The sequence below is a fragment of the Myotis lucifugus genome, unplaced genomic scaffold, assembly GCF_000147115.1.
Source record: "Myotis lucifugus unplaced genomic scaffold, Myoluc2.0 scaffold_540, whole genome shotgun sequence".
Classification (NCBI taxonomy): domain Eukaryota; kingdom Metazoa; phylum Chordata; class Mammalia; order Chiroptera; family Vespertilionidae; genus Myotis; species Myotis lucifugus.
The window spans coordinates 75,575-89,289 of record NW_005871588.1 but is presented as its reverse complement, the minus strand read 5'-3'; the positions used below and the strand labels follow the sequence as shown (position 1 = coordinate 89,289).

The following is a 13,715-nucleotide window of genomic DNA, read 5'->3' as shown; positions in this document are numbered from 1 at the left end:
GTCCAGTCACCACGGCCCAGGTCTCCCGATTGTCGGGGTGCGGGCAGTTCCCGAAGCTTCGGTTCTCCGGCACCCGGTGACCCTGCCTGGGGCGACCCCCGAGTGAATGGTGGGCACCGAGTGGGTCATTGCGGTGAGTTTTCAGTTGACATCGGGAAGGGCGCGGGGAGAGGCTGCTGAACCGCACGGTGCCTGGTCTTCCTCCTGAATTACCAATGGAGCTGCTGTTCTGTACACAGTGCGTTTGGACCGCTCTTCTTTGGGAAAACGTGAGGCTTTGGTCATTACAGCCTTAAGTCACACCCCTAGTTGTGCGTGTGCGGTTTCCCCTTCCCTGCAGACGTTTCCGAGACAACCGCCTCTGGGTTAGAGGTTACCAGTGTCGTTGGGTGTCTATCTACATTGTCCTTCTAAAGGCGCCTTCTTTGTGGTCTAACACTTGTTTTTTTCCCCCCCTAGGAGAAATCATTATATATTCTAAAAATATTTCCCCTCCCCTTCTCTATGGACTTCACATAAAACTAGCTCTGTTTGTATTTGGGTTTATTGTCTAAATATCAGTACCGTAAACCCGTGTCAGTCACACAAAAATCGGGGGAGTTAAACCATGAGTTGTGGAAAAGACTTTGTGGAAACATTAAAAAAAATTGATTATCCCAAAGCTGATGTTCTTAACGGGGAAGACTTTGACTGGTTGTTTGAGACTGTCGAAGGTGGGTCATTTCTGAAATGGTTTTGTGGGACAGTGAATGAACAGAACGTGTTGTCGGAAGCAGAATTGGAGGCTTTCAGCGTTCTTCAGAAATCAGGCAAGCCCATCCTGGAAGGAGCAGCACTGGATGAAGCTCTTAAAACCTGTAAAACTTCTAATCTGAAGATACCTACCCTGGATGACAAAGACCTAGAGAAATTAGAGGATGAGGTTCGGACGCTGCAGAAATTAAAGAACCTAAAAATTCAGCGACGTAATAAATGTCAGTTGATGGCTTCGGTTACGAGGCACAAAGCTCTGAGGTTAAATGCTAAAGAAGAAGAAGCCACTAAAAAGCTGAAGCAGAGTCAGGGAGTTCTAAATGCTATGACTACTAAGATGAAGAATGAACTTCAGGCTCTTACAGATGGAGTTGCAAAATTGATGGTGTTCTTCAGACCTTCGGATTTGGGTCCAGGGACAAATCCTCTGGTGTTTTTATCTCAGATTTCCTTGGAAAAATATCTCAGCCAAGAAGAGCAATGCACAGCAGCTTTAACCTTATATACCAAAAAACAGTTCTTTCAGGGTATACAAGAAGTATTTGAAAGTTCAAATGAAGAGAATTTTCAGCTTTTAGATATACAAGCACCATCTATTTATGATAACCAAGAAATCCTTGAGGAGAGGCGGCTAGAGATGGCTAGGCTGCAGCTAGCATACATGTGTGCTCAACATCAGTTAATTCACTTGAAAGCACGTAATATGAGCATGAAATCAAGTATAAAATGGGCAGAGGAGAATCTTCATAGCTTCACTAGCAAAGTAAGTATGAGAAATGAGGCTGGATTAATATTGTAATTTTTAGTAATGGATATAATAGGTATTAAAGTGTTTTAGGAAGGAGAATATAGGAAGTCATTACATTTTCTTTGTTCAGTGCTTAGTTGTGATGTGTGTCAGTGTTTCATACAAATAGATCCTCAGTGGAGGGCAGAAATAGTAATTATAGCCCCAACCACATTATCTAACTAATTTTAAACAAAAGTATTTCTGTATTCTGAATTTGAAATTGCGTTAATTTCAGATACACTCACTGAAATTTCCTTTTTTATGATGTATGAACCTTATTTTTTTTTAAATATATATTTTTATTGATTTCAGAGAGGAAGGGAGAAAGAGAGAGAGATAGAAACATCAATGATGAGAGAGAATCATTGATTGGCCGCCTCCTGCACACCCCACACTGGGGATCGAGCCGGCATCCCGGGCATATGCCCTTACCGGGAATCGAACCGGTGACCTCTTGGTTCCTGGGTCGATGCTCAACTGCTGAGCCACACCCGGCTGGGCGATGAACCTTATTTTTAAGAGTAAAGAACCATGTTGCTGTATTGTGGTATTCTGCCTTGTTTGCTCTGACCAGGATATAGTGCTAATGAAGTCAGAGATCCAGTTCAATGGACTGGAAACCCTGATTCTTTGTTGAGAATGTATAGCTGTATTGCAGATAGTCATTTGCTGTCTTGGACAGCTTGCTTTATTGATAATTTAACTACTAGATAGTTGAGTGAAAATACAACTTTCTGAGCCCTGACTGGGTAGCTCAGTTGGTTGGAACATTGCCCCATGAGCCAAGGTTGCCGGTTTGGTCCCTGGTCAGGGCATGCACAAGAATCCACCAATGAATGAATAGATACGTGAAACAACAAATTGATGTCTCTCTGTCCTCTCTCCCTCTCTCATCTCCCTCCCTTCCTCTACCTTCCTTCCCCCTCCCTTCCTCTTTATAAAATAAAATAAATTAAAAAATATATACAACTTTCTGAAACAACACCAGCACCAAATTAGTTACTACAACCGACAAACTTTGGAATAATGTATGAAGTCCTGTCATTCTTTAGAACTGTGAAAATCAGCTGACAAACTAGGAGAATAGCTAGTGATTAATTTTGAGAAAAATTGAAATAGCATACATTTGCAATTAGTGAGTAGTGTGCTAATAATTTTTATTGATTAAGACAAGCATGACAAGATCTCTACTTTGCTAACCATTACTGTGTGTGTGTGTGTGTGTGTGTGTGTGTATACATATACATACATATATATATGGTAGTAATAGCATTAAAATATAGCAATTCATACTGGCTTTACTCTTGACTTGGTCCACACTTTTTCTTTTTAAACTGTGATTTTGGCTTTTGCTAATAGGAAATTTTTATTATTGAGCATATTATCTGCTAACCTAAAATGAAAAGTGAAAATAATTTTAACACTGTTTGAATTTTATACATACAGTTTGAAATATAATTGCTTTCTTTGTGTAGGTTCTTGGAAAAGATCATTTGGATGCTAAAATTTCTAGCTTGAATACTCAGATTCTGAAACTCGAAGAACAGATTACTCATATAAAAGACAAAAGTTTGCCTGCTGTGGTAAAAAAGAATGCCCAGTTGTTGAATATGCCAGTTGTGAAGGGAGATTTTGATCTTCAGATTGCCAAACAAGACTATTATACAGCAAGACAAGAGTTTGTTATAAATCAATTGATAAAGCAAAAAGCATCATTTGAACTTCTGCAGTTATCATATGAAATTGAAATGAGAAAGCATTGGGACATACATCGTCAACTTGAAAAATTGGTTCATGAACTTAGTCAAAGTAATATGATGCTCCATAAGCAATTAGAAATACTAGCTGACCCATCAGTATCTCAGCTGATAAATCCAAGGAATACCATTGATACCAAGGATTATTCTACTCACAGGTATGCTTCATTGTTTCTGTTGTAAGTAATTATTTTTCCTTTTGTTTTGTAAAATACTAGAGAGAATTTGAGTGGAAATTGTGGAAGGTTAAAAAATTCTTTGCACTCCATTTTTGGCCTTTTTATTCTCCCACTTTTATATCCCTCTTTTTTCTTTTTTAATTACTTGCTCCCTTTACCATTCATGTTAAATGTGGAAGTAGCTTCTGTAGAGCTGAGAGAATTGGGTTGGAGGAATGAATATATACCAGGTCTTAATCATCTTTAACACCATTAGATGCTTTATTATAGATTGGGGGCAAGAGTTTACAGCAAGAAGTTTGAATACAGCTTATGTACAATAGATATTGCTGGATAGAGAATTGACTGCATTTGGAGAAGGTAGCAGTAGAGAGGGGAGAAGACTTCAATTTTGTGTCTAGTCAGGTGAATCACTGAGAATGAATGCTAGCTCCCCACCTTTTCTGAATGTAAGCAATTGATGGTATGGGTATACTGAAATTGGAGGGCTAAAGTAGTCAAAGGCCTTGCCTGGCTGGTGTGGCTCAGTGGTTGAGTGTCAACCTAAGAACCAGGAGGTAATGGTTCAATCCCGATCAGGGCACATGCCCCGGTTGGGGGATCGATCCTCAGTAGGGGCATGCAGGAGGCTTCCGGTCAAGGATTCTCTCTCATCATTGATGTTTCTATCTCTCTCTCCCCCTCTCCCTTCCTCTCTAAGATCAATAAAAATATATTTTTTAAAAAAACTAACAAAAACAAAGGTCTCAAAAATCTGGATCCTATTCCTGATTTTTCTCTAGGACAAGAGGAAAATCATCTAATCCTTGGTGTGTGTGTGTGTGTGTTTTATTAATGAAACAGGGGGCCTAGATAGGGCTGCCTCATTGCAAAATTTCAGAGGGTGGCATTGACATCATGATTTATGTGAATGTTGTCCCCTGGAGTTGTATAGTTCCCACAAGAACAAAGTTGGCAGTCTTGGGCTTGAATAGTTTTATGAAATCTGTTGCAACTTGTTAAAATAATTAAATATGTATCAGCTCTACAGAAGCTTCTTCCACATTTAACATGAATATATATTATATATATAATTATATCCTATATAATAAAACCCTAATATGCAAATCGACCAGTCGCTATGATGCACACTGACCACCAGGGGCAGGCTATCAACGGTGGCGATTGGGCAGGGGTGGCCAGCGGGTGGTGCCAGGCCGCCAGCCAAAGGGGGGGGCAAGGGGGGCACGGCGATCACCCCATCCACTGGTTGCCCCACAGATTGGCTCTGATTGCCAGCCAGGCCTAGGGACCCTACCCTATATACAGTGGGGCCTTGACTTACGAGTTTAATTCGTTCCGAGACCGGGCTTGTTAAGGAGCTCGTTAACTCAAATTACTCTGTCAATGCAAAAAATTGGCCGAGAGACAGCTGGTATCTCAAAAAACTCGTTAGGACACTCGTAAGTCAAGGCCCCACTGTATTGGGAACAGTCTCTTAGATTTAAAAATTAAAACCTGGCAAGGCTACTCTAACATTGAAAAAAACAGGATGATGCAGCGATGACATGCATGGACTCTGGCTTGCACATTTTGTGGTCAGCCCTGATTCTGACACAACTGTTTGACAAAGTCAATTACTTAACTTCTCTCTGCGTAAGTTTTTCCACCCATAAGAAGGGGAAAATGGTACTACTGCCTCAGAAGAATCATGTTATGTACTACTTTTTATAATCAGGGCAAAATAATGTAGCTGCCCATACAACAGCAAGATGCCTTTCACCTGTATGAAAAGTATGGTCACTGGTGCATGCAGCGTCCCAGATTGTGAGGGGGATGTCTGACTGCCGGTTTAGGCCCAAGGGCACAGGCTGGGCTGAGGGACCCCCCTGCATGAATTTCATGCACTGGGCCTCTAGTATATATATAAAATTATAAGGAAAAGAGCAGACCCTTTTGGTCAGATATGAAGTGCTGTCTCATTTTTCCACTTGCCCAGTAGGATTTTCCTGCCATTAATGTTTGAAGTGGTAAAGTGGCCTCCTGGCTCATTAAGACTAAAGTAGCAAGTTTGCTATTACTATTTCTGTACCTCTTTGTTGTTTACTTTTTAAACATTTTACTTAAAAAAATGTTTTTATTGATTTTAGAGAGAGAGATAGAAACCCCGATGCTAAAAGAACATTGATCGACTGCCTCCTTTATGCCCCCTACTGCTGAACCCTCCCCCCTCTCCCTCCGCAACTGGGGCATGTGCTCTGACCGAGAATTGGGAATCAAACCGTGACCTCCTGGTTCATAGGTCGACACTCAACCACTGAGCCACGCTGGCTTGGCGAAATAGTATTTTAGTTGGAATATTTTCAGTTGCTTGGTGTAACAGCAGACAGATTAATATTTTTTTTTTAAATATATTTTATTGGTTTTTTACAGAGAGGAAGGGAGAGAGATAGAGAGCTAGAAACATCGATGAGAGAGAAACATCGATCAGCCGCCTCCTGCACATCTCCCACTGGGGATGTGCCCGCAACCCAGGTACATGCCCTTGACCGGAATCGAACCTGGGACCCTTGAGTCCGCAGGCCGACGCTCTATCCACTGAGCCAAACCGGTTTCGGCAAGATTAATATTTTTTTAAGTTGTTAGCTATCCCAAAAGATGTCCCCATACAGTGGATTGTAATTTTGAAAACTATACTGACTTTAGGGTTTCTTTCTCTAATTTTTATTTTCACATTTTAGGCTTCATCAGCTTTTAGAAGGAGAGAATAAGAAAAAAGAATTGTTTATAACCCATGAAAACCTGGAGGAAGTGGCTGAGAAATTAAAACAGGATGTTTCTTTAGTACAAGATCAATTGGCAGTATCTGCTCAAGAACATTCTTTCTTTCTGTCCAAACTGAATAATGATGTGGACATGCTTTGTGATGTTTTGTATCAAGGAGGAAACCAGCCTTTGCTTAGTGATCAGGTGGGTGCTTGCCATACATAGTATTTAAAAGTGGTTTAAAAATAATGTTCATTGTAAAAGATACTAAAGAAAATGTTCATATGAGGAAAATATTACCCCAAATCCTGTTGCCCTAATACAAAGTTTATTTTTTTATATATCATATTTTTTGTTCACATGTAGATACATTTTTTCAGATAGTTTTTATAGTGGACACAAAATTCTTAAATTTATAAAGTATTTCAAACATACAAGGAAATGTAATACTAATGCTAAGAATTAAAATAGTAATAATAAAACCACCCCTGTATTTTTTTTCATCTGCCTTAGCAAATACAGGATTAGAGTTATATCTTTAAAATACTGTATATACTTAGTAATAGAATGCTCCTCGTAATAGTGTTCCCCTCTCTTCTATTCTTACTTTATCATTTGCTTGCTTTTATTTGTAGTTTTATTAGACATATATTCCTATACTATATTGTACGTTTTGAACTTTATATACATGGTATTATTTTGTATGTATTATTCAGTAACTTGTTTCTTTGTTTTTTTTTAAATCCTCACGCGAGGATATGCTTTAATTGATATATATATATATATATATATATATATATATATCTATATATCTATTTTTTTTTTTTTTTTCCGAGAGAAACATTGATGTGTATGTGCCCTGACCAGGAATTGAACCCTCAACCCTTTGGTCTGTGGGCTGCTGCTCTAACCATTGAGCAACCGGCTAGGGCCACAAACTTTTTAGGTTGATGTAGTTGGTTATTCAGTTTGTTCTATAATTTAGTTGTAATTCCAGTTTGGTCCTGGGAGGAGGTAAGTGTAACTTCCATCTACTCTACTGTCATCTGGGATCTCCAATTGATTTTTGGATTTTTTGGTTTTGTCAGGTCCTCAAGTAAAGTATGAGTATATGTTACTTGAAGAAAACCCACTACTGAATAAACTTACCAGTGTTCCTTATACAGTTTTGGACATGTCCATAGCACAAGTCTAAATAATTTTCTTAATTTTTAATGTTACAGTACTCTATTGATTTAATTATTGTATCATAATTTCTGTAACCAGTTCATCATTGCTAAATACTGTGATAGTTTTTTTCTTGTTTGCTCTTGAATGACATCATATATATCTTGTGTATATAGTCTTTTGTTGTTGTATACTTTCATTTGGATGAATTCTTGGAAGTAGATTATTGGGTTTCTTGAATGTGCACTTTTTTTTTTGCCTTTGATACTGCCATATTGCTTTTTAAAGCCACCAGTATAATTTAAATGTCAACCGTTGATCATATGGTATACTATCAATTTATGAATTGCTAAGAAAAAAACTTTTTCTGTTAAACTGACACAATACATTCTTATTTAGATTTTTTATTTTATACTTATATCTTTTAGGTGTAAATAAACAAATTTTTATCATATTTTGAATATACATTAAAAGGGGAAAATTAGCCAATTTAAATATGGTATTCTTAAAGCTCCACATTTAGTCCAATTATTCTATGTTGTTGGGTTGTTTTTTTTTAATTCCTCACTAGAGTATATTTTTTTCCATTGATTTCTGTAGAGAGTGGAAGGGAGGGAAGAGAGAGGGGGAAAGAGGGAGAAACATTCACCTGAGAGAGACACATCAATTAGCCGCTTCCCACCACTACTAGTTCCTTGACTGGGAATTGAACCCAAGGGCTGATGCTCTAAACCACTGTGCAACTGTCCAGGGCTTTGTATGTTATTTTTTGATTCAAAGTTGTAGTCTGTATTTTTTCACAATAAACATTAAGAATGTTGGCGATGCCCTGGCCAGTTTGGCTCAGTGGATAGAGCGTCGGCCTGTGGACTGAAGGGTCCCAGGTTCGATTCCAGTCAAGGGCATGTACTTTCTCTCTCATCGATGTTTCTAACTCTCTATCCCTCTCCCTTCCTCTCTGTAAAAAATCAATAAAATATATTTAAAAAAAAAAGAATGTTGGCGATAGCAAAACAAAAACAATAATCAGATTAAAAAGTAGGCTAATGACTTGAATGGATATTTCTCCAAAGAAGACATACAAATGGCTAACAGGTCATCAGGGAAATGCATCAAAACCACAGTGAGATACTACCTTAAACCTCTTGGCTATTATCAAAAAAGTAAAAGACAGGAAGTATTTGTGAGGATGTGGAGAAACTGAAACACTTGTACGCGGTTGGGGGAAGTGTAAAGTGGTGCAGCTGCTGTGAAAAACAGTTTGGAGGTTCAGCAAAACTGTAGAACTACCCTGTCACCCAGCAAGCCCACTTCTGGGCATTTAAACTAAGGAATTGAAATCAGGATCCCAAACAGATATTAGCACTCACATGTTCATTGCAGCACTACTGAGAATAGCCAAGGTGTGAAAACAACCTAAATGTCTATCAGTGGAAGAATGGATAAAGAAAATGTGGTATATACATACAATGGAATATTTCTCAGCCTTAAAATCCTGCAATATGTGACAACATAGATGAACCTTGAGGAAATTATGCTACGTGAAATAAGCTAAGTCACAAGACAAATGCATGATTCCACTCGTGAGATATGTAAACTAATCAGACCCATAGAAGCAAAGAGTAGAATAATGGTTGTTAGAACTGGGGAAGGGGAAATAGGGAGTTGTTAATCAGGTATAAAGTTTCAGTCATGCAAGTTGAAAAAGTTCTAGAGGTCTGCTGTCTAACACTGTGCCTATATTTAACAGTACTGTACTGTCCTCTTAAGAGGGGAGATCTGTTAAGTGTTCTTACCACAATACATTTTTTTTTTTAATGTTGGTGATACAACATTTCTTATGAATATGTCTGGTCAATAACAGTTACATGGTGCTCTCCAATATAAAATGCATGTTAATTTCAGATATGTTAACATGTGAAACACTGTATTCTAAAATAGGATGATTTCACTAAATCTTATTGGGGTGTCATGATTCAGTGTTTTTCCCTAGCCCAGTGAGGTACAAAATGCCATCCATTTTAACTTACATTTTTATTGTTAATGAAGTTGAACATTTTCAGTATTTATTGGAGTATTTTTTTAGCAATTGTTATTAGGATCTTTAGTATTGAAATTAAAGGTGAGATTGTTTCTCATTGTATTAAGGTTTACCAAATTTTTCCTCCAAAGGAAACCACTTAATGTAGGTACTACTTGATTTTTTTAAAATGTAATTTAAGTATTGCTGTCTGATATTTATGACATGTTAAGCTGTCATTCTTGAACTTGTACATTAGAATTACCAGGCAGCCTATTGAAATGTAGCTTCCTGGTCCTGTTGCAGAGTTTGAGTAATTTACCTTTTTTTTTTTTTTTAATCCTCATCTGAGGATATTTTTTCCATTGATTTTGAGAGAGAGTGACAGAGAGGGAGGAGGGGGGAAGAGAGAGAGAGAGAGAGAGAGAGAGAGAGAGAGAGACACTTTGACATGAGAGAGACTCATCATTTGGTTGCCTCTGCTCTTGCCCGGACTGGGGCCAGGTACCTGCAACCAAAGTATGTGCCCTTGACCAGGAATTGAACCTGCAGTTCTTCATCTGTGGGCTGACACTCTAACTACCGACCAAACGGGCCAGGGCCAGAGTTTGAGTAATTTGGTGTGGAGTGAGGTATAGGAATCTGTATTCATAACAAGTACCGCAGGTTATAACCATGCTGAGAACCTGTGGAAGGTTATGAGGGAGGTAGAGCTGCAGGTTTTCTGAGAACCTCTTTGGTAGGTAATACTGGCTGTAAGTTCATAGGAGTAGATACTTGGTTAGAACGCCATGGAAACTTGGTAATAAGCTGCTTTTAATGTTAGGAACTGAGAAGGATTGTTGAGTATCACGTGTAGTTTTATCTTCTACAACAATTTGAAAAAAAGGAAAAAATGGAGATTTTTGTTGAGGTAATTCTTTTTCATTGGTATTCCTTTATTTCAAGGCTTTCTCAGTTCCTCTTAATGTCTAGAATAAACAGAGATTAGGTTAAAACAAGGTTTGATTAATCAGAATGTAAGCTCCATGAAGGAGATGTGTTCTTTCTTACAATCCAGAGTTAAAACAGTACTTGGAACATGGCAGGCATTCAAGAATACTAGTATTTGTTGAACGTATGAGTGTGCAGAACAGTTTTTACATAACAGATACTCTTCAGAGAGTAAGAGTTTGCTTTGAATCACTTAAAATTGCCTGTCAGTAGTAGCTGCAATTGATCTTACGTAAAATTTATATTAAACCTATGGATTTTTAATTGAGGGTCATTTACTGTTAAAATTGTGGGAATGATTACATCATTTATATTTTTTCCATATAAGTTGCATTTTAAATTTATAACTGGTGTTGCAAATAGAGCTCTTGCATTAAAAGCATTTTAATTTTCCTTTTAGGAGTTAACGGAGCAGTTTCATCAAGTTGAGTCTCAACTGAATAAGCTAAATCATCTTCTCACTGATATTCTTGCTGATGTAAAGACAAAAAGAAAAATTTTGGCATCTAATAAACTGCATCAAATGGAAAGAGAATTATATGTATATTTTTGTAAAGATGAAGATTATCTGAAAGAGATCGTGGAAAATTTAGAAAACCAATCAAAGATTAAGGCTGCTGATCTCAAAGAATGAAAATTACTACATACTGAATCTTTACTACATAGGCTATGTTTTAATGTTTTACATATCAGGAGGAGAATATAGCTAATAAACACTAAGAATTTAAATTCGAGGTCAATGGAACATTTAATTTAACGAATTCAAGTATTATATCAGTTTTTTTTTTCTTTCTATAACATGTTTCTTCAGAGTCAGTGCTTAATATGACTTGAATATCTGCTTGGTGCCACTCAGTCCTGGTAACTTTGTACTTACAAGAAAAACACATTACAGTAGCTGTCCCCTATCTGCAGTTTTGCTTTCTGCTGTTTCAGTTACCTGCAGTCAACTATAGTCTGCAAATACATGTGGGAAATTTCAGAAATAAACAGTTCATAAGTTTTTTTGTTATTTTTAAAAATACACATATTTTTATTGATTTTAGAGATGAAGGTAGAGAGAGAGAGAAACATCGATGATGAGAGAGAACCATTAATCAGCCACCTCCTGCACCCCTCACCAGGGTTCAAGCCCACAATCCAGGCATGTGCCCTGACCAGGAATTGAACCGTGACCGTGTTCATAGGTCAATGCTCAACCACTGAGCTTAGGCCAGTTCATAAGTTTTAAATTATGTGCTGTTCTGAATAGTGTGATGAGATTTCACGCCCACCTGCTCTCTCTAGTCTGGGACGTGAATCATCCTTTTTTTCAGCATGTCTACACTGTATGCTACCTGCCTGTTAGTCACTTAACTGTCTTGCTTATCGGATCAGCTGTTACAGTGCTTATGTCCAAGTCACCCTTACTTTACTTAATAATAGCCTCAAAGTGCAAGCGTAGTGATGCTGGCAATTGTATGGCCAAAGAGAAGCCATACAATTCTTCCTTTAAGTGAAAATGTATGTACTGTAAAGGAAAAAGTGTGTATAGGGTTCTGTGTTTTTTTTAATAGAGTTGTATACTTTATTAATTTTTTTAGAAATAGAAATATTCTGCTGTTAAATGTTTTTAAATTTTGTAGAACTTTGAATCAGCATTGTTAAAGCTGTAAGCTTAATATATGGGATAGCTAAGTCTATATTTGACTGTAAAGTAAAATTCTGCCACTCTGACTGTATTCCCTCATCATTTTCTACTATAGACTTTGAGACTTAATGTTCTTACTTAGACCACAGCAAAAGTCAAGTCTCCTTGGCCCATTGTTCATTTTACAGACTGGGTCCTGGGGCCTCAGAATTTCTGCCAGACATTTCAGCACTGCTTTAACTTCAGTGTGACTTACACATGAATGACTTTCAAATGAAATTTCAAAATTCCTTAGAAGTGCTTGCTCAAAGGATGCGTAATGCTTTTTTAAAATAATCCTCACCCAAGGAGTGAGGATATTTTTTCCACTGATTCTAGAGAGAGTGGAAGGGAGGGAGGCAGGGAGAGAGGGAGAAATGAGGTGACAGAGACACATCGATTAGTTGCCTCCGACACACGCAGCTACTGGCAGTGGGGATTAAACCTGCAACCCAGGTACATGCCCTTGACCAGGAATCAAACCTGAGCTCCCCCCTCTCCTTGTGCAGGCGAGGCTTTAACCACTGAGCCACACCCACCGGGACAGGTGCATAATGCTATTTTAATTAGTTTCTTTGGTGTGAAAACAATGTTGGACTGTAATAGGATACAAGTATACAGCATTTGAACAAACAGAAGTTAAGAGTTGGTATGAAATAATTTGAAGTAGCTTATCAGTTATTGCATCAAATGCTTCTTTAATGTCTGATTTATACATGGCCTCTCTTATATACCATGTGAGTTTTATAGAAAGATACAGATATTACTTAAGAATGACCTGCTCTTGATATCTAAAAACCTATAATGTGATCTTTATGGAATTTTCAACCATAACTATCAGAAAATGGGTTGCAGAGGTGACAGATGAGCCCTGATAATTTTTGTAATGGGTTGAACAAAACTGTTTGGCCAATTATTGTATTTGTACATTATTTAAAATTTATGAAGTAAATCTTAATATGCTTGAAAAACATTTTCCCCCGATTCTACCTTGGACTAGATAATGAAAAATTTTCTTTTCTCCAGCAATATGGAAAAGTATGTCACCTGTTTCCTGGTTATTGAAATAAATTCTGTTAAGATTAGTGCCAAATATGTTAGATGACCAACCAGCTATTTGGTGATTTGTTCTGTGGCTTCCAGACCTTCATGTTCTCAGCCCAAGGGGCCCAGTATAGCTGAGCAGAGGGAGTGAAAGGATGTCAGGCGGTGTGTCATCATGCCAGTTAAAAATAACTATGTTATTAGGTTTGTATATTTGAAGACTATAATAACTGAAACTAGGAAGTATTAGAGTAAATTGCTTCACAATTGATTAACTAGAAAATACGTTCTTTGTTACTTATATATCACTACAGGCCCAGTGCATGAAATTCATGCACAGGTAGGGTCCCTGCCGGCTGCTGGCTTGGGCCTTCCTTCATTCTGTGCCGCCCCCTGGTGGTCAGCGCACGTCATAGCGAGTGATCATACTCCTGGTAGGTTGAACTCCCGAGGGGACACTGCATATTAGGCTTTTATATATATAGATAATACCCCAAATGAGCCTCTAACCCAGCCGTGGGCAAACTACGGCCCGCGGGCCGGATCCGGCCCGTTGAAATGAATAAAACTAAAAAAAAAAAAAAAAGACCGTACCCTT

At 38.0% G+C, this 13,715-nt stretch overlaps 2 protein-coding genes across 2 annotated transcripts in view; both read left to right on the top strand.

Annotated features, from left to right (window-relative positions):
• The window catches only part of HAUS3 (HAUS augmin like complex subunit 3), an 11,751-nt gene extending 613 nt beyond the window's left edge, over nt 1–11,138 (top strand). Inside the window, exons 2-5 of the mRNA XM_006104080.3 lie at nt 460–1,516; nt 3,019–3,458; nt 6,200–6,428; nt 10,805–11,138. Coding sequence (XP_006104142.1) covers nt 608–1,516; nt 3,019–3,458; nt 6,200–6,428; nt 10,805–11,038 — 1,812 coding nt within the window. The 5' untranslated portion in view covers nt 460–607 and the 3' untranslated portion in view covers nt 11,039–11,138. The remainder of the gene's footprint in view (nt 1–459; nt 1,517–3,018; nt 3,459–6,199; nt 6,429–10,804) is intronic.
• Nucleotides 11,139–11,537: 399 nt separating this feature from the next.
• The window catches only part of POLN (DNA polymerase nu), a gene marked incomplete at its 3' end in the record, with an annotated part of 75,415 nt that continues 73,237 nt past the window's right edge, over nt 11,538–13,715 (top strand). The window contains exon 1 of the mRNA XM_023745421.1: nt 11,538–13,551. The remainder of the gene's footprint in view (nt 13,552–13,715) is intronic.